Source organism: Nothobranchius furzeri, chromosome 14 (genome assembly GCF_043380555.1).
Source record: "Nothobranchius furzeri strain GRZ-AD chromosome 14, NfurGRZ-RIMD1, whole genome shotgun sequence".
NCBI classification, from domain to species: Eukaryota; Metazoa; Chordata; class Actinopteri; order Cyprinodontiformes; family Nothobranchiidae; genus Nothobranchius; species Nothobranchius furzeri.
This window is the reverse complement of record NC_091754.1, coordinates 45,637,010-45,662,030: the sequence shown is the minus strand read 5'-3', so window position 1 is coordinate 45,662,030 and position 25,021 is coordinate 45,637,010. Positions and strand designations below refer to the sequence as shown.

Below are 25,021 nucleotides of genomic sequence, written 5' to 3'. Positions count from 1 at the left end.
CCAGGAGCTGGGTGGCATGTTGTGTTAGGTATGGTCTGATCTTTCGTATGTTATACAGTGCGAAGTGGCATGAACGAGCAACAGAGGCAACATGATCTTTAAAGCTCAGGTGTTCATCAATCACGACACCCAGATTTCGAACTACCTTTGAAGGAGCCAGAGATAGGAAGTCATTTTGGATTGAGATATAGTGCTGTATGGATGGTTTTGCTGGGATGACAAGTAGTTCAGTTTTAGAGAGGTAAGCCAAGTGATCGAATGATCTCACCTAGTGGTGTATATGGCAAAGAGAAGAGGTCCTACTACAGAGCCCTGGGGGACTCCTGTGACAAGATGGTGCACGGTAGACGATTGTCCAAGCCAAGATACACTGAATGATCGTCCTGTGAGGTACGATTCAAACCAGGTGTGTGCTTTCTCTGTGATGCCCATGCTAGAGAGTGTGGACAAAAGGAAGCCATGGTTGACAGTGTCAAATGCAGCCGATAAGTCGAGCAGGATAAGCACTGAGGATTTGGCAGTCGCTCTAGCTTCTTTTAAGGATTCTGTCACTGCTAACAGAGCAGTTTCAGTGGAGTGGCCCTTTTTGAACCCAGATTTATAAGGGTCAAGCAGACAGTTTTGTGAGAGGTATTCTGTGATCTGCTTGAAAGCCACCCTTTCAATGATTTTGGACAGAAGAGGGAGGAGAGAGATAGGTCGGTAGTTCTCCACATGATGTGGAGGAAGAGATGTTTTTTTTTTTTTTTTTAGCAGCGGTTTAACCTGAGCATGCTTGAGACAGGTGGGAAATGTACCGGATGTCAGTGATGCGTTGATCACATGTGTGACTGCTGCAGCTACTGTAGGAGCAATAGCTTGGTGAAGCTTAGTCGGAATGGGGTCGAGTGGGCATGTAGTAGGCTGGCTGCACGTGAGAAGCTTGGACACAGTTCTCAGTGAGAGGGGAAAAAGAGGAAAATGAAGCAGTAGGGCTTGAGATGGTTGGGTTAGATGGAGTTTTTGGTAGCGAATGTTCAGGAGTGGCCAGTTGAGTAAACTGTTTGCTTATAGCTGCCACTTTGCCAGTGAAGAATGAGGCAATGGTGTCCACTGATAGATTGATGGTAGGAGTTGGAGATGGAGGGTTGAGCAGAGTTTTGAATGTTGAAAATAGTTTCTGAGAGTCAGTAGAGCTGAGAATTTTGTCAGTGTAGAAAGGTTTCTTTGCATCAGTGATGCTGGCAGAGAATGAGGACAGTAATTCATGAAATTTCAATAGATCACCAGGATCTTTTGTTTTGCGCCATTTCCATTCCGCAGCTCTAAGATTGGTGCATAGAGACCGGAGGGTATCATTTAGCCAAGGGTGCGACTGAGAGGATCTAGCAGGTCTAGTGGCTAAAGGGCACAAGTTGTTAAGACAGGAGCAGAGTGTGGAGCAGAGTGACTCGGTGGCATCATTCACTTCATAAGCAGAGAATGTGCTGGGAGATGGAAGAGTGGAGGCAACTAGAGAGGAGAAGTGGTTGGGTGCTAGATTGCGGAGGTTGTAGCAGAATGAGACCATTGGGGAGGAAGCAGTGGACCTCCCTTGTAGAGTCGTGCTGAAATGGAGGAAGTAATGATCGGAAAGATGCAGCGGTGTGGCAGAGATTTTGTCAATGGCACAGTTTCTGGTGAAAATGAGGTCAAGTGCTTTTCCAGCTTTGTGAGTTGGAGGACTTTGTACTAGTTTTAAATCAAATGATGACATTAGTGATAGGAAGCCTGATGAGCTGGGATTGTCCAGGTGAATATTCATGTCTCCAAGGACCATTGTTGGACAGTCGTGCTCAGGAATGGAGGAAAGCAGGGTGTCAAGTTCATCAAAAAAGTCTCCGAGTTGACCTGGTTGGTGATATATGACAACCAAAAAGAAATTTTACGGTACAGTTACCTGGATGGCATGGTATTCAAAGGAGTTGTATTTACTGATGGGTAGCAACTGACTGTATATCCATTTGTTGGAAATTAACATGCCCGTTCCACCACCTCGGCCAGATGCACGATAAGTGTGGGAGAAAGTGTGGTTAATTGAGAGAGCAGATGGGGTTGCATTGTCACATGGTTTGATCCAGGTCTCAGTGAGAGCCAGTGTATCGAGTGACAGGTGGTTTGCATATGCGGTAATGAAGTCTGCTTTGTTTACAGCTGATTGGCAGTTCCACAGTCCCATAGACAATTGGGTGTCTTCGGGGGGAGTTGGTTTTAGCGAGCAGAGGTTTTGAAGGTTGCGAAAGCGGTTTGCTGTGTGTGACCTTCCTCTGAAGCCAGTGATCACAGGTATAGGATAATGGCACATTTTGCAAGGTGTGAACAGAGCAGTGTCTGGGTCGAGTTTGTTTGCTCTGTGGACACGCGCAGGTAGACACGTAAGTCTTTACCCCGGAGGGGCTGAGACACAAGGGCTGACGCTTCCGCCGATGCTTCAGTTATGCCACCATACTTATGCTGTGCTACTAGTTGGAAACAGGTGTTTATGCACCAGCTGATTGCAATGGTTGAGACCTAGATCACCTGATGAGTGTTTTCAGGGAGGGGAGAAACAGCTCGTTCACAGCCCCTGATTGCACTTATTGTTTTCAGCTGGCCCAAACTGGAGCTACTAGACAACAGGATTACCCACAGATGAGTTTCCTTCTCTTTTTCCAATGGAAGATAGTGCAAAGCAAAAGTTTAAAAAGACAAAAACAAGCACTAACACACTCAAGGCCCTTCGGTGTAGATTCGGTGCACAAGGCTGCAATAAAACTGTTCTACATTACAGGAACACAACAGTCCCAACACATTGTAGAATACATTTAGACCACATACAGTACTATAATATATGTATATATATATATATATATATATTAGGGCTGAAACAATTCCTCGAATACCTCGAATAATTCGAGTACAAAAAATCCTCGAGTCAAATTCTCTGCCTCGAAGCTTCGTTTAATTCATGTTTAATTAATTCATGGCTTTGCAATCGCCCGTGGTCGTGTTTCACCCGGACCGAAATAAGTGACGCACATACACACTGCACTGAATGCACATGCGAGTAGCGAATATGACACAACTTTCTCTTAAGCCATGGCGGACAATGTGGACCCCGGTGGAGTGCGAAAAAGACAGAAAATGTCAAAGGTGTGGGACCATTTTGCACGTCGTAATGCGGAAAACGTAGTCCAGTGTAAATACTGTAAAATGGATTAAGCCTACCACACCATATTCCTCGATGCTGCAACCTGACAAGGAAACATCCACATGTAAATGTCACTTCTGCAAGCGGACTCGGAGCCTCTACAAGATAATGCATTTTAGCCTGTATTTCTATATATTCTGCGGACACTGCGACTTTTTCATTTGTAGTACTTGGATTCCTCCTCCTTGAACCGTCACCTTTTCGTGGTGGAGGAGTTTGAGTGCTCTAATGATCCTAGGAGCTATGTTGTCTGGGGCACTTAGTGCCCCTGGTAGGGTCTCCCATGACAAATTGGTCTTAGGTGAAGGGTGAGACAAAGAACGGTTCGAAGGATCTTTCATGGCGGTTAAAACGAAGAGTCGGAGTACCCGGCCCGGAGGGTTACCGGGGTCCCACCCTGGAGCCAGGCCTGGGGTTGGGGCCCGTGAGCGAGCGCCTGGTGGCCGGGCTTTCGCCCATGGGGCCCGGCCGGGCCCAGCCCGAACCGGATACATGGGCTCGTCCAACTGTGGACCCACCACCCGCAGGAGGAACATGAAGGGTCCGGTGCAATGTGAATCGGGTGGCAGACCAAGGCGGGAGCCTTGGCGGTCCAATCCCCGGACAAGAAAACTAGTTTTTGGGACATGGAACGTCACCTCGCTGGCGGGGAAGGAGCCGGAGCTTGTGGCAGAGGTTGAGCGGTACCGGCTAGATATAGTCGGACTCACCTCGACACATAGCATTGGCTCTGGAACCCGAGACCTGGAGAGGGGTTGGACACTCTACTTTGCTGGAGTTGCTCCGGGTGAGAGGCGGAGGGCTGGGGTTGGCTTTTTGTTAGCCCCGAGATTCTCTGCCTGTGTGTTGGGGTTTACCCCGGGGGACAAGAGGGTAGCTTCCTTGCGCCTTCGGGTCGGGGAACGGGTCCTGACTGTTGTTTGTGCTTATGGGCCAAATATCAGTTCAGAGTACCCACCCTTTTTGGAGTCCCTGGGACGAGTGCTAGATAGTGCTCCATCAGGGGACTCCATTGTCCTGCTGGGGGACTTCAATGCTCACGTGGGCAATGACAGCTTGACCTGGAGGGGTGTGATTGGGAGGAACGGCCCACCTGATCAGAACTCGAGCGGTGTTTTGTTATTGGACTTCTGTGCAAGCCGCAGTTTGGCCATAACGAACACCATGTTCGAACATAAGGATGCCCACCGGTACACTTGGTACCAGGGCAGCCTAGGTCACAGGTCGATGATAGATTTTGTAGTCGTATCATCTGACCTGCGGCCGTATGTTTTGGACACCCGAGTGAAGAGAGGGGCGGAGCTGTCAACTGATCACCACCTGGTGGTGAGTTGGATCAGATGGCAAGGGAACATGCCGCGTAGACCTGGCAGACCCAAACGCATAGTGAGGGTCTGCTGGGAACGCCTGGCAGAAGAACCTGTCAAGACGGTCTTCAACTCCCACCTCCGGCAGAGCTTTGACCACGTCCCGAGAGCAGTGGGGGACATTGAGTCCGAGTGGGCCTTGTTCCACTCTGCGATTGTCGAGGCGGCTGTTGCTAGCTGTGGTCGTAAGGTGGCCAGTGCCAGTCGTGGTGGCAACCCCCGTACCCGCTGGTGGACACCAGAGGTTCGGGGAGCCGTCAGGCTGAAGAAGGAGGCCTACAGGGCGTGGCTGGTCTGTGGGTCTCCGGAGGCAGCAGACAGGTACCGGATAGCCAAGCGGGGTGCAGCAGTGGCAGTTGCCGAGGCAAAATCTCGGGCGTGGGAGGAGTTTGGTGAGGCCATGGAGAAAGACTATCGATCGGCTCCAAAGAGGTTCTGGCAAACTGTCCGGCGCCTCAGGAGAGGAAGGCAGCAACTCGCTCACACTGTTTACAGTGGGGATGGGGAGCTGCTGACGTCAACTGAGGCTATAGTCGGACGGTGGAAGGAATACTTTGAGGAGCTCCTCAATCCCACCAATGCGCATTCCGAGGAGGAACCAGAGCTGGGAGGCCTGGGGATGGACTGTCCGATCTCGGGGGCAGAAGTTGCTGAGGTAGTCAAACAACTACACAGCGGCGGAGCCCCGGGGGCGGATGAGGTTCGTCCTGGGTATCTCAAGGCTATGGATGTTGTAGGGCTGTCATGGTTGACACGTCTCTACAACATTGCGTGGTCATCGGGGGCAGTTCCTAGGGAGTGGCAGACCGGGGTGGTGGTCCCCATCTTTAAGAAGGGTGACCTGAGGGTGTGTTCCAACTATAGGGGGATCACACTCCTCAGCCTCCCTGGAAAGGTCTACTCCAAGGTACTGGAGAGGAGGGTCCGATCGATAGTTGAATCTCAGATAGAGGAGGAGCAATGTGGTTTTCGTCCTGGCCGTGGAACTGTGGACCAGCTCTATACCCTTGCAAGGGTGATGGAGGGGGCATGGGAGTTTGCCCAACCAATCCACATGTGCTTTGTGGATTTGGAGAAGGCTTATGACCGTGTCCCCAGGGGCACCCTGTGGGGGACGCTCCAGGAGTATGGGGTGGGTGGCTTTCTGTTAAGGGCCATTCAGTCCCTTTACCAGAGGAGCGTGAGTTTGGTCCGCATAGCCGGTAGTAAGTCGGACCTGTTCCCAGTGAGGGTTGGACTCCGCCAGGGCTGCCCTTTGTCACCGGTCCTGTTCATTACCTTTATGGACAGAATTTCTAGACGCAGCCGTGGTGTGGAGTGTGTCGAGTTTGGTGGCAGGAGAATCTCATCTCTGCTTTTTGCGGATGATGTGGTCCTCCTAGCTTCATCCAGCTCTGACCTTCAGCTCTTGCTGGGTAGGTTCGCGGCCGAATGTGAAGCGGCTGGGATGAGGATCAGCACCTCCAAATCTGAGACCATGGTTCTCGACCGGAAAAGGGTGGCTTGCCACCTCCGGGTCGGGGGAGAGGTCCTACCTCAAGTGGAGGAGTTTAAGTATCTCGGGGTCTTGTTCACGAGTGAGGGTAGGAGGGATCGGGAGATCGACAGGCGGATTGGTTTGGCGTCTGCAGTGATGCGGACGCTGAGCCGATCTGTCGTGGGGAAGAGGGAGCTGAGCCAGAAAGCCAGGCTCTCGATTTACCGGTCGATCTACGTCCCAATCCTCACCTATGGTCATGAGCTTTGGGTAATGACCGAAAGAACGAGATTGCGGATACAAGCGGCCGAAATGAGTTTCCTCCGTAGGGTGGCCGGGCTCAGCCTTAGAGATAGGGTGAGGAGCTCGGACATTCGGGAGGGACTCGGAGTAGAACCGCTGCTCCTCCGGATCGAAAGGAGCCAGTTGAGGTGGTTTGGGCATCTGGTCAGGATGCCTCCTGGACGCCTCCCCGGGGAGGTGTTTCGGGCATGTCCTGCCGGCAGAAGGCCCCCGGGTCGACCCAGGACACGTTGGAGAGGTTACATCTCCAATCTGGTCCGGGAACGCCTTGGGGTCCTGCCGGAGGAGCTGGTGGACAAGGCCGGGGAGAGGACGGCCTGGAGCTCCCTAGTTGGGATGCTGCCCCCGCGACCCGGACCCGGATAAGCGGAGGAAGACGAGACGAGACGAGTACTTGGTTTCAGCTCACACTGTCGTCTGGTAGCAACACGTGGGACTTCAAATGTGGTAAAAATAGCCGTTTTTACAACACGTCGGACTTTTTACTGTGTTGTTATTGATGTCCGTTGTCCCTCAGGATTGCTGCAGGAGGACACAGGTGTTTATGAGTGGCGGAGGAAAACGAAAGAAAGTACATAAATGTTTTGTGATCAGTATAATTTGACAAAACCACAGCAAGCATGCTTTCTCGACAATCCTTGTTATTGTGTGAGAAAAAGTGTAGAAATTAAAACGGACGTGTGTTAATAGGGAAATAGCTGGCGAGATGTTTGCAGCCGCTCGCAGCACTACTTCAACAGTTATCCTCCTAGTTTTTGTCTGGCTTTCCGGGCTATTAGATTCTCGCACGAGGGGAAAGTCGGCCCAGGTTGTATACTTATTTTTTGCACAGGCATTTGTTTACTGTGAAGTAAAGTTGAAGTGCTGAAGTTTTGAAAACTAATTTTGAATAAAACTTGAAGAATAACTGGCAATTGCTTGCTCATTTTAAGAGGTCTTTCATATTTTATAACATGCTATTTGATATAATGGTTTACAAACACAAAAGGGTAATTTATTAGAGTACTCGATTACAAAAATATTCGATAGCTGCAGCCCTAATATATATATATATATATATAATATATTAAAGCAATAAATTTGATGTAGTAATGCAACACACTGCTCTTATATAAGCATATTTAATAATTTTAAGTCTTACAAGAAGCCCTAAAGTCGAGTTGTAATATCCATTTTAAAGTGTTTATTGAAAGCTAGAATTCTGCTCCAGCTTACCTTGAAGAAAATATGTAGCTGTTTATGCTTTGAATGATGATCTATTATGTTCAGTAGAATACATTTTACAGTCATTACTTTATATTTTTATGTGAAGACAGTACATGCATCTATAACCCAGTTTATCTGGCTTCTATAGCCTGACTAATAGCAACTAATTAAAAAGAAAATGTCAATAAAACTGTATGGTCAAACACAGTAAATTTAAAAAGTGTGTTAATTTTGAAAAAATGAATACAAACTTGTACAACATGTATAATAGCATTTTAAATAAAGCATTTTACCAACATTATGTTTAGTCATTACATATGCACAAATAAGCTGAATCAATAAATTTGAGCAATGTACTCAAGACCTAATAAAACTCTTTTGAATAACTTTATTTTGATTATTATTAAAATAAAACGTGTCTGTGGGTTAAAATTTGAAATGACTAATTTTAGGGTTGGATAAAATTTTAAAATGTAATTTTACATCTCTATATTGTTGGTTCAGTTCAATATTTCTATACAGTATGAACAAAAACTGTATTTTAATAATACCTTCATAGGTTGATTATCTTACCATGGTTGACTGAGGTCTGAGGGAGGAATCAGATTAATGGCGTCCCCAAAGACGCAGAGAGAAGAAGAAAATGGTTGGCTCAAGTCAGCAGGAGCAACCTCACCATGACCAGAGATCACAATAACAAAAAGCTGTGTGCAGTGAGTTTAATGTGTACTCTCAAACGTTTTCTATCAAGGCTCTACATGTTTTGCTCTCAACTGCACAAGGCTACAATAAAACTGTTAAATGTGGCAGGAAATAAACCAATACACCACTTTACAGGCACATTTTGAGGAGGGACAGTTCACTAGACCAGGCAAGGCAAGGTGAGACTCAGGGCTGATGCTGTTCCAGCCCTGTTCGTTCATCGCCCTGAACCAAGGAGGAGGAAGGATCCCGCAGTGAGAAGTACAGCAGAACCACTGCATGTTGATCCACTGACCAGTGACCACACATATTGTACTCAAGTAAACTGTGGTACGAATCTTTTGAAATATTAGACATTTGTATTTATTTTATTTAAAAATTATTCTTTATTCTAACAGTGCCGTTATAAATTCAGAGAATGAGGAAAGCAGTTGCAGCAGTGAGGCAAATGAGATGAGGGAAAGTGAGGGGGGACATGAGATGGTATCTGGAGAGGGGGACATCCCAGGAAGCCATGAGGAGCCGGCGTCAGGGCCAGGAGGAGGAAGGAACAGGCCATGCAACCAGGGAACCCAGCTGGAAAACCTAAGGGATGAAATAGAAAATCAAAAAGAACACATTAGAAGATTGGAAAGGGCGCTTAAAACACAGACAAAAATTAATTCAGTCCAGCGAAAGAAAGTTTTCAACATGGGGAAAAAAAAATAGGCCATATTTTTACTAAAGATCAATTGAAGGCAATTGGCATGAAAAACACAAGAGGCATTAAATGGAGTAAACAGACGATCAAAAAGGCCGTACAACTCCGTTTTTCAGTGGGTTCAACAGGCTGCAGGTTTCTTCAGGACAAGAGTATCCCTCTGCCTGATGTTGGAACCCTGCAAAGACAAATACAGCCCATTAAGCTGGAACCAGGTGTGTTGGGAGAGGTGTGTGACATGCTCAGTTTGAAGGTTAAAATTCTTACAGAGATGTAAAGAGAGTGTGTGCTTACTGTGGATGAGATGGCAATCACTCCAGGCATGCATCACTCCATCACACACCAAACTGGGATTTGCCACCACCGTTGTTTCTGGTCAGCTCTCCGCTCAGCCACTATTGGGCCATTCCCATCTGTACCTGGTCGGCCCTGCCCGGATAGCTCCAGTCGGCCCCAGCCTGGCCCGGTTGATTCCACACATCCTTGCTTAGGTATGCAAGAAATGCAGTCAGAGGCATTTTCAGCTTCTAGGTAATCAGCATGATAATGAAGGATAATGAATTGAGCAAGCCCAATGTGGGCTGATTCTACCCACCAATCAGAGGCTTGCTCTAATGGAAGGTGTGAATTTGCTGTCAGCAGTGGGTGCGTTGACCCTGGTCAGCCTGAAGCAGACCCCCTCAGAAAGAGGGCTGAAAAACAGTCTTGTTGCACCCTGAAAAAAGGCAGGCCACCAAGATATGTAAGCAAGCTATGCTATCCGGGCCGGGCCGACCAGGTACAGATGGGAATGGCCCATATGAAAACAGGAAAATGGACACACAACACAGTTTAACCTTTAATGGTTACATAAAATTTTTGTTTTAGTTACTCTTTGACATTTATTTATTGATAGTTGTGTTATTGTTAATTCTTATTTCTTGTCATTCCTTAACAAAATTGCAAATGCTGATATTATAAAGCAAGTGGAAATGAGCAGTTTTATGGAAAATATCTCATTTTTAAAAGTTGTTGTTCGACTACTGTTCTTGAAATATTGTAATTCTATTCTTATTACTTGAGTACACAAAACAGAACAACATATCTTCTTACATTTGTAATCCTGTTTATCTCATGCTTCAGCAGTTCGTTGCAGTCAGTGTTAACTGAAAAATACTAAATAATTACTTGTCTTCACAATCACATTTTTCTTTATTATTGGTCTCTCCATTTGTGCTTCCATTTCTGATGCATGTTTGTGTTGATACAGCAACCAGCAACATATTTTACAAAAAAAAAAAACAAATAAAACTAATAATGTAAAAAGTTTATTACCTATTTCAAACTGTGGGGAATATTTTTAAAACGTAGAATCAAACAAACTGAAATAAACCCGTCAACAGCTCGACAAGCTTGTCTAAACCCTCCTGCTCACAATCAGCAAACTGCACACAATTAGCTCATCAAAGGTTATCTAGCCAAAACTGGCAACATAAAATATCATCGTTGGCTTATTTTGGTACAAAGTGGTTAGCTAACGCTTCACAATGCAAGAAAATGATGACATTTCATCAACTTACCGGAGAAAATCCTTCCGAAACACCGAAAATGAACTGCGGTCAATGCAGCAGCGGTGGCTGTTTGGAACTATTCGAAGCTACATGAACCACGTGACTTCCACATTCCATTCTTTCCGTAGAAGTCTATTGGAGTGTCGCAACTCTCTCTTTCTACATCTCTGGTTTCAATGTAGCTCATTGCCACAAGAGGTGAATGAATAGCTGTAGTGTAAAGCACTTTGGAGTCCTCTGGTTCAGAGGTTCTAATCTGTTGTAGGTCATTTATCATGCGTGGGTAAAAAAAATTTTTCTGTTTCCAGAGTGACTGTGTGGCAGTTGATGATGTCATCGGTGAAGGTAGAGTCTGTGGTGAAGGTGAGTGCTCTAATTGGTGAAGGGCCTGTGTGGGAGGAGTCAGAGCAGACACTCCTTTTTGTTGACATTGCCGGTCAGAAAATTCATCGCTGGAGTCCAACAACCTGTCAAATCCAGTCAATAGAGACAGGTTAGTGATTCACCTGTCTCACCTGATTCTTCATCATCTGGGCATTTCCTCACTCAAGTCTCCCCCTTAGACGACACTGTGGGCTTTGCAGTTCCTCGCAAGTCAAGTGGTTATGTTGCAGGGGTAGGTCGCAGCATTGTGGCTATTGATTGGTCCACTGAGGTTATGACATCACTGGTGGACATTGACGAGGACAAACCGAACAACCGTCTGAATGATGGGAAGGTGGACCCTATGGGTCGTCTGCTGGCAGGTAAGACTTTTTATCTGTTTACCTGTCCCTTTGATCACTTGCTACCTTTGTTTCAATGTTTCCATATTCTGTGTCTCAGGTACAATGGGGAAGGAGGAGCAGCCAGCCCAAGTTCAGAAAAAGCAGGGATCCCTCTACTCTGTGAATTCTGAATACCTTGTGACTAAACACCTGAGCGAGGTAACTTCACCTGTCCACTCCTTCATCCACTGTATGCAACTTCCTAAACCTGTCTACATGGTACCCCTTTACATGGTTACCTGTTTAACCCATCTACCTGTGAATGTTTAACAAGTCTACCTGCAGTTGTCTACCTGTGGTCCATAACTGTTGACTGTTACCTGTGAATGTGTGTCACTCTCAGGTGGACATATCTAATGGATTGGAATGGTCTCTAGACCAGAAAACCTTTTTCTACATTGACAGTTTGGCTCTGAGTGTTGACGCATTTGACTACAACTCCTCTACAGGACACTTGAGTAATGTATACTGTAGGACCCTCCTGCTACTGTAGGCCCCACCTACTACTGTAGGGCCAAGCTGTTACTGTAGGATCTGTCTGCTACTGTAGGAGCCACCTGCTACTTTAGGAACCACATCTTACTGTAGGCCCCGCCTGCTACTGTAGCACCCATCTGTTACTTTAGGGCCCATCTGCTACTGTAGGGCCAACATGTAACTGTAGGAACCACCTGCTACTTTAGGCACTGCATCTTGCTGTAGGCCCCACCTGCTACTGTAGGACCCACCTGCTACTGTAGGGCCCATCTGCTACTGTAGGGCCAACCTGTAACTGTAGGAATCACCTGCTACTTTAGGCACTGCATCTTACTGTAGGCCCCACCTGCTAATATAGGACCCACCTACTACTGTAGGGCCAACCTGTTACTGTAGGGCCAACCTGTTACTGTAGGGCCCATTCAATACTGTAAGACCCACCTGTTACTTTAATATTTTAGCCTCTGAAGACTATGTCTACTTGTACTGTAGAACACATATTTGTAATGTACAACAAATACTTGTCCCCAAAAATGTGTTTGTATTTCAGAGTGTCTTTTACTGAAATACATGTACTTCTTAGAGAATGCTTACTTTTCATTTAGAGTGAGGTACAACATGTATTCTAGAATATGCAGTGGTATTGTAAGGGCTTCTTAGGTCCTAAAGCAAAAACATCTGGGGCCTCATTTATCAACCGTACTTACGCACAGGTCTGTACATGTCTTCTGTATGAACTAATTTACACATTGTGTCAAGTCAGCTTTATTTATATACCCCTATACAGCAGCATGAACGCTGACCAAAGTGCTTAACAAGCCAAAAACAAATGCAAATACAATAAAAACAAAGCAATTTGCTATAATGCACAGAATAAGACTCACAATAAAAGAAATAAAAGCATGACATAAAAAAAACAGTAAAAAAAATACTAAATTACTCAAACTGCTTTTAAAACAACTGAAAACGGATGCAATTTCACACTGAATTATTTTTAAGCTTTTTTATTTAACACTTATTTCATTAAAAAAATAAACAATAAAAAACAACTAAGTATGCCTATACGAAACAGCATACAATTTTAAATGAAAAGTAACAGAATGATGAAAAAAGTCATATAATTCCTTCCCCTTTTTACAGAAAGAAATGAACAATCGCTAAATTTTAATTGTTTATGCACACAATTTTTAGCCAAATACGTTCTAATTTTCTAGATGTAATCATATATCTTAGTTTAGTTTACCTTTTCATAATTACTTAATACACTTTGTTTAGCACGTTTTCTAAATGTAAGTAATTTTGATTCCTTTATTTCCCTGTTAAGGTTATTCCATAATCTTACACCATATACGGAAATACTACAAAGTTTGGTTCTAAATCTAGGTATTTTAAAAACATCAGTTCTTTTCAACATGTAACCACTCACTCTCCTTAGCAACATCATCTGAATATTAGTTGGTAACAAGTCTGCCGAAAAGGCAGGGCCCTTACTTCTTTGCACCGACCAAATAGTCTCTTTATTTTTATTATTATTATTTTTTCCTATACCTTAATTCAGTTCAAATGAAAGTGTGAACCCCCACAAATCTTACATCAAATCAACCGGCTCGGTCATGAAAAGTGTGCTCTTATGTATCTTAGCATTTGCAGTCACCATGACTACGGTATTGGCAAAAAAACAAACAAAAAATTAAAATAAAAACATGAACGACATTTCCCAGAATGCTAATTTTCCCAGATTGCAACTGTTTCACAACTTCATCATATTTAAGCTTTAACACCACTGCAGTCTTAATCTGCACTTCAGCGGAGGTAAGACAACCTGTTTTCACTCCCTGTTTGCCTTTTTATCAGCTAATGTTGGAAGTTATGTTTGGGTTTCTTTATGCGCAAGTGTTTGTGCAACACGTGGTTGATGCGATATGCTCTCTGTGAATGGTGTACAGATCGTGTGCTAGTGATTCATGTGCGGGTTGATGTATTGAGCTTGTGTTTGTAGTCCACAATGCAACATGTGATCAAGGTGAGATGCTTGCAGCTAGCTTACTTAACGTAGTTATGTGTCGGCCTTGTCAACGTGAGACGTATTTATCTTTTCTTTGGCTCATGTATCGGTTGCCTAATTAACTATTGAGCTTGGCTGCAAATGAAACAGGCCTTTCTAATGTGTTCGTTAGCTGATGTCTATGTTGCGTAGCTAATCATGCGTTCCGCTTGTCCTTGGAACTCGAAATTTCCGAGCAAGAAATGACGTAACAGGCTCCTTTTGCGTTTCAGATGCCAACTCGTAAAAAATGGATGACACCAGTGTTGTTGAGTACTAAACAATTACAGTCACTACTAAATGCTGCTAATTATTCAACTTATGCCTTATTGCTCTTTTTCCACAATGCCACCGGACAGAGGAAGAGGTGCTACACAATTTTTAATCATTTTTGAGTAGGCATACATCTATAGTAATTAACTTGCTCACTGTGACAACTAACACAGTATATATTTTTACTTCTTTACTGATATCCAGTGATTCCATGAAGGAAGCATCTGCCTTCTGACACAGAAAACTATTTCCAAGCAGAACAAAAACTACAAAGTTATGTGATTTTTCTGCTTCTAATTTTATTTGTCCTAAAAATTTACACTCTTATCAATACTGTATTTTTTTTTCTCTTTTCTGGAATGACAGTGGATCTAAAGTGAAAAGCAGCTGTACATCAAAAGGTTTTAAATATTAACAACCCCATGTAAGACAATTCATCCAGATGCCTGACCTAGTGAAACTATTACCCCAAAATTCCACTAACTCCGCTCCGCTCCGGCACGAACTCCACAGCAAAAACGGTCCCGTTGTGTCAATCAGAGCTGTTCCACTGCTGCGGCCGTGCGGCGCAGTGCCGTTCTGCCATCCGGCAAAAATAGGATCGATTCTATTTTTGCCAGGCGCCGGGAGCACCTCCGCAGTCAATGGACTGAAATCACAACCGCCCAACAGGAAAGGGAGCAAGCACAACTTGCGTTATTTCACAATAAATCGATAAACAAAAAGCGTTTTTTTGTTTTGTTTCATATGCACAGGTTTAACAACGTTTAACAACTATCAATGGCGGTTGAACTTTAAATGCACAAAAATAAGCCATAAATAGTTTCTACTATTAAAGTAGTCACCCTTTGTTGGTCCAAACACGTGCTGATATCTTAACACAAATGATAGACAGATTAAACAGTTCAATGCTTCTCCCACACAATGATTTGTTTGGATCTAACTTCCGCATTTATTGTTCGGACTGTATCGCGAGATCTCGAAAATCCCACGCATGCCTGTTTGCGCACCTCAGGTCTCCGCACTGGGGCAGAGCCGTTGTAGAGCGGGTATAGTATAATTTGAGTTCGGAAGCGAGCGGCGGCGGAAAGCGGGGGCGGAGCGGAGATAGTGGAATTTTGGGGTCACAATCAACTTTGTTGCTTTTATACAGCAGATTTGGGTATTGTTAGGACATGTAGAAGCATCTCTGAAGACTCATCAAAAATGAAAAACCAATAGAAAACCAGGTATAGTGACTTTATTTATATTTCCAGAAACAGCACATCATGTAACAAAACTCTTTATTTGCTATGTTTGACCATGTGTTTTTCAGAAAAAAGGAAGAACTTCTTCCCAGCAGTGGTAAATGGTAACTGGCCTGTATTTGCACCTTCTTATGGTTCTACAGCTCGCCAAGACACCTCACAACACAATCATCAACCATTTACACACACATTTACACTCTGCTCATGAGGAGCTACAGTGTAGCCACAGCTGCCCTGAGAAGCCAGGCTACTGAGCGCTAGCCTCACCAGTCCCTCCAACAACCACCACCACCAGCATATCTCTGGCTCTACCACCTACAGCAGTGTTCCTGGCCAAGATGTGCACATCCATTTGTTGAATGGACATGCAGTTTGCTTTTCTGCACCAAGGACTTGATTTCTCATTTAAAACTAGGAAACATGACTCTGCTTTCTCTCGCCACCAAAAAAACACTCATTCACTTCTATTCAGTACAATGGTTTTAAAATAAGCCCTCAACGACAGTCCGTCCAGCACATGAACAGAGTTGTAAGAACTATTGTAGTTTTAAACGTTGCATACTAAAAAATACTTTGATGACATTATACCTGATTGTTTTTCAGTTGGTTTCTTTTTGTATAGCGCTTTCAGAAGACTAACTGCTAACTAATGCTAAATAAAGCAACTGAATTTAATTAATAAGTGATAAGTAAGCTAATTCTTATTCTTGGTTAAACCTGTTTATTACTCCGTGTGATTTTTGACTCTGAGCTGACTTTTATCCCCCACATTAAAAACATTACTAAAATAGGTTTTTATCATCTCAAGAACATCGCCAGAGTCCGCCCCATTCTCTCTCGGGCCAATACGGAGACGCTGATGCATGCTTTTATCACCAGTAGAATTGGCTATTGCAATGCCCTGCTTTCTGGTCTTCCTAAAAAAAGCACTTCAGGTCTACAACTATTACAAAACTCAGCAGCTCGTGTCCTGACGAAGACCAGGAAGCGGGAGCACATCACCCCAGTTTTAGAACCACTGCATTGGCTCCCCGTATTTTTCAGGATCGATTTTAAGATACTTTTAATGGTTTTTAAGTGTCTTAATGGTCTTGGCCCGTCTTATCTCTCACAACTGCTTTTACCATATGAACCCTTGCGGTCCCTGTGCTCCTCTGGCAGGCGTCTCCTTGTCATTCCTAAAGTCAGGACACACACGGCGAGGCATCTTTTAGTTGTTACGGCCCTCGCCTCTGGAACGTGCTGCCGGAGGATCTCAGGGTCGCAGAGAACGTTCATGTTTTTAAGAACAGGCTCAAGACCCACCTTTTTAGTTTAGCTTTTAACTGATTACTATTTATTGCATTGCTTATGTCACTTATTTATTTATTTTAATTACTGTTGTGTTTCACGTTTATGTTGTTTTATTTGTATAATCACATTTTATTGGATATTTTACATCATACATTTTACATATTTTCCGTATTAGCTCTTGTGATTTTACATGTTACGTATTTTAATACTTCCAGTGTTACCTCTGTGGAGCCCTCTGCCTCGGGACCGGTGGTCGGTGGCGGAGGCTGGGGCGCTCCTTGGGTAGTGCCCAGGTAGTGGTGGGGGTTGCCACCCTCCCTCCCAGGGCGCCCTGGATTGGTGTCTTGGCTGCTGCCATGGATCTGCTGCTGTCGAGGCAGATGGCTCCCTTGATGGCATGTCTTTATTACCTGTCCAATCTGAGCTCAGCCTAGTGTTTACTGTGGTTTGTGGTTACTGAGGGGAACCCATTTTTCTTGCAATCTTTAATGAAAAAAAAGTAACAAAACAGTTATTTTTCTTGGTAATCAGTTACTTAAAAAATTGTAACTCTGTAAGTAACTAAGTAACTTTTTTGACCAAGTTATCTGTAACTATAACCAGGGGTGGACTGAATATCTGGCGCACCGGGAGCCGTCCCGGTGGGCCGACGAACCCAATGTGGGTAGGGCCGCCGGGCCGGTCTGACATTTATTAATTATTTAATTCATTCATCCATTCCTTTCGTTCGTCTTTCTCTCTCGCCCTCAGATTTCTTACAAATTGGGCTGGCCAATAGGTTACTGAGCGCTAGCAATGTGGTCTGTTTCTCATTGTCATGGGCTGACTGGTTCAGGGCGTTGGGACAGGGCTGTCAATCACAGGCAGCACAAACCAGGGTGGGCGGGACCTCATTGCTTGCCGGTGGGAGTGGTTGGACAGTGCCGCGGTCGGACTGTTGATGTGAAAATGCAGAGGTCGAAGAAACGTTTGGGTGGCGCAGAAAAGTTGCGGCGAAAAAGATTCAAGTCTCTAGAGGTGGGAGCTGCTAAGTGTTCAAAGTTGACAGACTTATTTGGTCCTGGGCCAGCCTTAGTCACCACCCCAGCAGGTGCTGCTGGTGCGCCAGGAGAAGGGGCAACGCCATGGGCGACACATAGAGTAAGTAGCATTAACACGGGGCTGGCTAGGTTACATTTTGCAACATGATGTGTGTGTTCAATAACAAGTAGAAAACGTTTTATATCTATAGCCATCATCATGTAATATGAGCTAAAGAGGCCGTGAGTGTTGGTATTTGGATTGATTTAGTTAAAATATGTATGCAGAATAGGTTGGTTTCATGTGACATCACAACATTCTAAAGAGCCCATAGTTTTAACAGTGAGTGTGACCCCCCTTTCCATCGGACTGGACCTATCAGCAGCGTGTTACTGGGCAGCACATTCTCGTGTATTCTGCTGCTTGCCCCTGCCTACTGGCCGCTTATGAGAGGTGCATCAGCCGCAAATGCAGCGCGGCAGCACCCATGCAGATCAGAAATTATCATTTTAATGCTCTGCACGGAATCCAAACTTATTATTTTACTCAACGTATGGCGATCAGACACATTTATTTATTTATTTATGAAGCAGATTTGTGGTAACAGCCCCCTGCTCTGCTCCTTTACCTGGTATTTCACAGGTCCTCCGTGGACGTGGTGGAGCGATTTAATGTTCAAACTCTGTGGATTATCATCAGAACTAACCCTAGGCAATGCAGGACGATCCAACTGATTTATCATTTGTTGCATCATGGAGGAGAAGTGTGTCGAACTGTCCCGCTGCCTGTCACTTTCCCCCTTCTGTCACAGTTTCTCCTTCTCCTGCCACCCGAGGCTGGAGGAGAAACTTGAGGGGGGGGGAGCACGACCGTGGTGTTTTTAATGCAGTTGTCCTGTTCCCAACACTTCTGATAATCACAGGCTAACATGAAGCAGAAAAAGTAAAAAAAAAAAAAAAAAAATTAATTAAACTCACCATCCATTTAGAAAAATTCAGATATTTCCATCCATTTCGTCTCCATTCTAGTTATTTTCCCTCTGGCTCCGGTGGAAAGCAGGGGTGGCTGAGGGCAACTAATTAATTTTCCCTTAAAGATGTATTCTTTATTTGTTAGCTATCACAGAATATGACTATCGTTTGTAGTATACAGGGAGGAGACGCTGAAAAATGTGCCGACTTCTATGTAGTGTCCGCGGCTAATGTAGTGGGCTGGTCTGAAGAGAAAATTCCAGGGCTGAATTTTGGTCCCAGTCCACCCTTGACTATAACTAATTACTTTTATAAAGTAACGTACCCAACACTGATTACCTGTAATAAAAAAGTGTCATGCATCATGCTTCATCACATCTCTGAAATGAGAACATTCAATCAAATGAACGAACCAGGCTAATCATGTTATTTCATGTTATTTTTTATTATAATGATCTTATTTCATTGATAATTGATTTAGTTTTTAAACCATAACTTGTTTAAGTTTTTAATTTAAAAACAATAATTTAAATATATTTAACAACCTGTTAAAAACCACTGGAATGCAGGAGATGACGTCTACTCTCTGTGGGAGACCTCCAGACCAACAATTACTGGTACTGTCATTGGTAGCAGGTTAAGTTGCTGGGGAGTGTGTGTGTGTGTGTGTGTGTGTGTGTGTGTGTGTGTGTGTGTGTGTGTGTGTGTGTGTCACTTGCTGTGTTTGCTTTGATCAGGGCATTGTTTTTTTTTCTTTTTTGGTGAAATTACAGGTGAAAGTCACAAAATGAGAATATTGTACAAAAGTTCATGTATTTCAGTAATTCAAAACTAAAGCAAATCTATGAGACTGACCTATTACATGCAAAGTCAGATATTTCAAGCCTTCACTTGTTAGAATGGGATAATTAAGGCTTGCAGTGGCTCCTTTCCCCAATTAAGGCCCTGTCCACACGTAGCCGGGGATCTGCCAAAACGTAGATATTTTTCTACGTTTTGGCCTGTCATCCACACGAAAACGGAGTTTTTTCACACGAAAACGGATCTTTTTAAAAACTCCGGCCAAAGTGAAGATCTGCGTTTTCTCCGTTTTGGGTGTCTGCGTGTGGACAGACAAAACCGGAGTTTTAAGGTCCGCAAAGTCACTTTCCGCGACAAAAAACCTTTTTCCACCCCTGACCTGCTTTCATGTGTGACTGCTTCAGTGTTAGGACCAGTTGTTTGATTAGTAGTTTAACTGCTTAACTAGCGTCGAGGTGAGCTGTAGCTACTATTGTTATTATATCATATTGTTATATATATTGTAATGTTTCGTAAGTGGTTACTTTTAATAAATAGTCAAAATAATATAAAGGTATTCATTATAATGTAATATTCCATTAAATATGGATTATCAATATTACTGAGCCTTTAACATTCGATTGATGATGAAACGAGGTACTTTGGGTACGCCAGGGAAACAACACTTAATAATTTGACACAGAGACAAAATTATATTTTATAAAAATCTATTTATTACTATATTAAAGGCAAATGATTATAAATGGTGATTCAAAGTGATATTAAATGAGACAACGAATGAACTCTGATGAAACATGACCTGGTGTGTTTTAAGAGCTTCACTAAGTGGCTCAGAAAGGTCTGTCACAGATGTCTGGGTTTCGAAAATACATCTGGCTGTTTGTTTGATGTAGTTTAACAAGTTATCAAATTACCGTATTGACCCGAATATAGAACGACCCCAATTATAAGACAGCCCCCCTTTCTAAGACTAAGCAGACCCCAGCAGACCCTGGTTGCATCTCATGGCCAGATGATATCTGAATTCAAAGGGAGCTACGACTCTTTGGGTTCTTGTGGTCACGACGTCCGGTGAACCTCACCACCGGACCCCCGGGAGCGACCTTAACAAGGGTATCGTAGACTCTGCACAATGGCATCAGATGGTTTTATGAATAATCAATAGCTTATCAAACCATACAGCCAAACATATATTACAACCCAGACATCACAATCTGTCTCAGATACTTACAAGGTTCTGCTAAAACATCTAGCTTACATTACATCATTTCAGCCATTGTCTCTTATCTGTTCAACCACCATTTCATTCATACTTTTTCATGTATCATCGTTTACTTTAGAAATATAGAATTTAATTCATTTCAAGAAACTATATCCTTGACTCTGTCTGAATTAATATGAAGTGTCTGTGTGTTCCCTGAATAGTCAAAGAACCTAAAGTAATCTAAATCAAATATTCAGATTCATATTTCATATTTATATGGAATATCACATCTTATTGATCACTTAACAAAAATGTAGCTAATCCTCACCGGCACACTAATCATTTTCTTTCCCTTTCCTCACATTGTTTAATCACAATTTTTTTTTTGTTCTCATTTTAAACATATTTTTAAATAATTTCTACAAAAAAACTTTTTATATTAAAAATGTTTTAGTTTTTGTGAAGCGCCTCATGATTTTTATCTTAAGGCGCTATTAAAAAAACTTCTTTCCTTCTTTCTTTCTTTCTTTCTTTCTCTCTCTCTCTCTCTCTTGATCATATTCTATTACTTATAAGTTTTTATCATGTTTTTTGTGAGGTGACCTTAGGTTTTGAAATGCACCTATAAATTAAATGTACTATCCACTGAACCCTCTTGTCTATGCAGGGTTGTGGGGATTAAATGTATTATTATTATTATTATTATTATTAATCAAAATAATATTATTATTATTAATTTAATTTCTACCACCTTTTGATGAATGAGGCCCCTGCTGTTCCAGTGCCTCTCACATTATCTACATGAGGCTTGTTTCACTGAACTTTTAGAAATGTTTAAAAGCGTGTATGTTCATGCATGTGTATATTGATCATAGTGTGTGTTCCCTAGGTAACCGTCGTGTAGTGTACCATATGGAGGAGGGGGAGGGGCTTCCTGATGGCATGACGATTGATGCTGAAGGTAATCTTTGGGTGGCTTGTTACAATGGAGGGAGAGTCATCAGGATCGACCCCACTACTGGTTAGTCTGACTGATTAAAGTGGTTACCTGTCTACACCTAACCTTAACTCAGAAAACCAGTTAACTCAGTCATTCACCTTAAGTCCACTAAAAATGAGTAAGTGGTTAAATTTTACCTCCCAGGTAAGAGGCTGCAGACGGTCTCTTTGCCAGTGATGAAGACTACCTCTTGTTGCTTTGGAGGACCAGACTACTCTGACCTGTATGTGACATCGGCTAGCTTGGGCCTCAGTAAATCCGAGAGGAACCAGCAACCTCTGTCTGGGAACACCTTTAGGGTGAGAGCTCCTCCCCAGCTCACCTGTTCATCAACTTTTGGAAGGTGATGGTTACTTGTTTTTGTGATTTCATGTGCAGGTGAAAGGACTGGGGGTCAAAGGCCTGCCATCACACTCATTCTCTGGATGATCTCCAGGAGCTGGAGTCTCACTTTGCCTCAGATGTCAAACTTTTAAAACGCTGATAATTTTTTTTATTGATTAATGTTTTAGTTAACTATTTGTCTAATTTATGTTTATCACTTGTGATGAATATTTAGCTGATATCATCATCAGCCAATCAGTATCTGGCGTGACAGCCATCAGCCGATGAGGTTGTAAAAATACCAGAAATTCAGAAAATGTGAGTAAAAGGCAACTGTGAATAATTTAGTGAATGATCTAATGAGACATTAGAAGATGAATGTTACTTTATTTACACAACAAACACAGGACACCATTGATCAATGCATACTCATGCACACACTCACTTCTCTCACACATGAATGCGCGCGCACATACACACACACACACACAGCATCACTACACGAGCTTCTATAAAATGTCTTTACACATAGAAAATGTTGTGCTCTTGAATTTTTTGTGACATAATTAAAAGGGAGGTGTGGGGTTTAGGTGGTGTTCTGAGAACTCTTTAGGATTTTGTGTGGCTGATTGCGAGACCACAAAACACTGCAGCAACATTACAGGTATGTTCAGGTAGACCTATAGTGTTACAAATGTATACACTCTAGATTCAAGCCACAGACCCAACGTTTTCAGTTGTATCAGTTAAACAAATAAATCTCTTAAAAATGACAGCCTGGTGTTTTCAAAGTGCCCCCAAAAAAGATAATGCGTTCAAATGCGCATCAGAAAACTAAACTTTTGCCCTAAATAGACTGACTTCGTTTTTTTAAATGCATGTAAACACGTTAGTCTGGCTTAAGGTGAACTGGTTCTAATTGTGCTGAAGCACCCATATGATGCAGCAGGAAACCGACTTCATCTGCATTTAAACGGCTTAGCTGAGCTGATATTGGTAACTTCTGAAAGTGACGAGACCACAAAAGCGGTCTTCTGATAATATCATTGCCACAAAGTTACACACCTAACGCCATCAAACAGTACAGAACATGCCAAATAAGCGTTGTTGTTGACCGTTCTTTCAGCCATTAGGCATGTCCTGTTTTAGCTTAATCTGCTTCACTCCCATCAGCGTTTGTTTACTATTTGTGTTACTATAAGCTAACCGGAAGAATACCAAAATGAAAGGGTGAATGTCACCACCTACTGTACCAGAGTGGAATGAACTTCATTTGAGAGTTTAGTTTTCTAACGTAGATGTAAACCAGGGTAAGGGCCCCCAGTTTAGATCAACTTAGATGCATTTGTGAGCACTGAGTGTTTTCCTTTTGTTTTTACCCCAGTCTGATGCTAAACTCTTCAGTCTTTGAATCAGAAAGGTCCACTTCACACCTGGGAACAAGATCCATCCTGAGTAATCGGTTGATATTCAGACAACACTAAGCGCAGGTGTTATTGTACTCTGCTTAGGGTACTTTATGAAAGCGATTGCCATCAGAGGTGGTCTCCGACGCCCCAATACACATGTATTGCGCTATGTGATCACAAAGCATCTTGATTCACTGAAAAAGACTACCTACTGACCTGCAGGACTGCCTACCCAACTGTAGGACTAGCCACTGACCTGTAGGACCACCCCTCACCTGTAGGACTAACCACTGACATGTAGGATGATCCACTCACATGAAGGACCAAGTATTGACTGTAGAACTAACCACTGACATGTAGGACCACTGCTCACCCGTAAGACCACTCTCTGGCCAGACATAACTCCTCTGTTGGACTGCTCATCAACAAAAAAGGTACTGTAGTTGGGACTGTCTATTTACCTTGTCTGAAAAACAACATCCTGGAGACAGAATGTGGTTCTACAAAACCATCAGTGAACCTGCAGATCTGATCACTGTAGATGGATTTTAAAACAAGATGTGAAACGTTGGACCTTGTGATCTGATCTCATACTACTGCAGGTACGAACCAGGCCAAAGTAACTCTCTGGGTCAGAATATCTGAGATGAGATTAGTTTTACATCCTCTGGGTGTGTCCCAGGTGTTCTCACCTGCCTGGAAAAAAAACAACCAAACACAATGAAAGGAGTTGTTAACTTCAGGAGCAGAAATGGTATCTCCAGGTTATCAAAGCTGGGAAGTTTGACCCAGTTTGGCGTTTCTAGGTGTTTATGCTTCTGCTTAATTTGTTTTCATTTTACAGTTAAACCTGGAGCTACCAGGCGGTTGGCCCTGGCTTAAAAAAGCCAGAATGTACAGTAGAACACATTTTAACTACAGGAACAAAAACCTGTACAAGATTTAGTGAAAGAGGGGGAAAAAAATCCAGAAAAACCACAAAGCCACAGTCCTACACACCCACAACCAGAAATTGGGTTTAGCTGCAGGTTACCTACTTACTGTTGAGGCATTTGGTGTTGGTACAGTTAGCCATTATTAGCCCTCAGCCCTGTGGTTTTAGCACCATGTTTGAGCTACCTGGTTTGTGAGGAGACTGAAACTAAACTCATTAAAATACAATTTTCTTCTGAAATTGTAGTTTTAGAATTTCCAGTCATTGTTTTCATTCAAAAAGCAACTTTCAGTGAGTCTCAGTAGTCCAGGATGATGTTTAGAAGACACCCATGTGATGTGGGCGACAAGCCAATGAAGATCTCATAACCACTTTGCATATTGTTGGTGAAATCTGTCAATTAGCTCAGAGCTGATTGGTGTTTGTAGAATTCTTCAGCATCAGTTCCTCCCTTGTGCATATTGGCCCATTTTCAACAGGACTCAAATGATTAAACTTATATTTTAATCAAACCCTGTAGGTCTGGAGGAGGGAGCAGAATATCTGGTCTAAAAAATGCACCAATAAAATAACACAAAACGTGACGTCATTAGTCCATGTTGACCAATCAGAAATGTTCAAAGTGACAGAGTGAACGAGTCAGATCACATGTTTCTCAGTAGTGCTCCTCAGAGTGGGCAGAGTCACAAAAGAAGCGAGAGCTACGTTTGGCCGATCGAGCAGTGAAGGGAACCGTCTTGAGAG

The 25,021-nt window shown here is 43.3% G+C and overlaps 2 protein-coding genes across 6 annotated transcripts in view; one reads left to right on the top strand and one right to left on the bottom strand.

Annotated features, from left to right (window-relative positions):
- rgn (regucalcin) overlaps nt 1-22,707 on the top strand; it is a 26,051-nt gene extending 3,344 nt beyond the window's left edge. For 2 of the 4 annotated variants that reach the window (XM_054743070.2, XM_054743073.2), the window contains exons 2-9: nt 10,822-10,876; nt 10,955-11,006; nt 11,077-11,259; nt 11,339-11,439; nt 11,624-11,738; nt 21,500-21,631; nt 21,755-21,909; nt 21,989-22,707. In XM_054743070.2, the coding sequence (XP_054599045.1) occupies nt 10,841-10,876; nt 10,955-11,006; nt 11,077-11,259; nt 11,339-11,439; nt 11,624-11,738; nt 21,500-21,631; nt 21,755-21,909; nt 21,989-22,039 (825 nt within the window). In that variant the 5' untranslated portion in view covers nt 10,822-10,840 and the 3' untranslated portion in view covers nt 22,040-22,707. Of the gene's footprint in view, nt 1-10,821; nt 11,007-11,076; nt 11,260-11,338; nt 11,440-11,623; nt 11,739-21,499; nt 21,632-21,754; nt 21,910-21,988 lie in introns of all 4 variants that reach the window. The other 2 variants (XM_054743068.2, XM_054743069.2) reach the window with 1 other exon arrangement.
- Nucleotides 22,302-25,021, bottom strand: part of LOC107380841 (formin-like protein 2) — a 49,412-nt gene continuing 46,692 nt past the window's right edge. For both annotated transcript variants that reach the window (XM_015952211.3, XM_015952210.3), the window contains one exon: nt 22,302-25,021. In XM_015952211.3, the coding sequence (XP_015807697.1) occupies nt 24,933-25,021 (89 nt within the window). In that variant the 3' untranslated portion in view covers nt 22,302-24,932.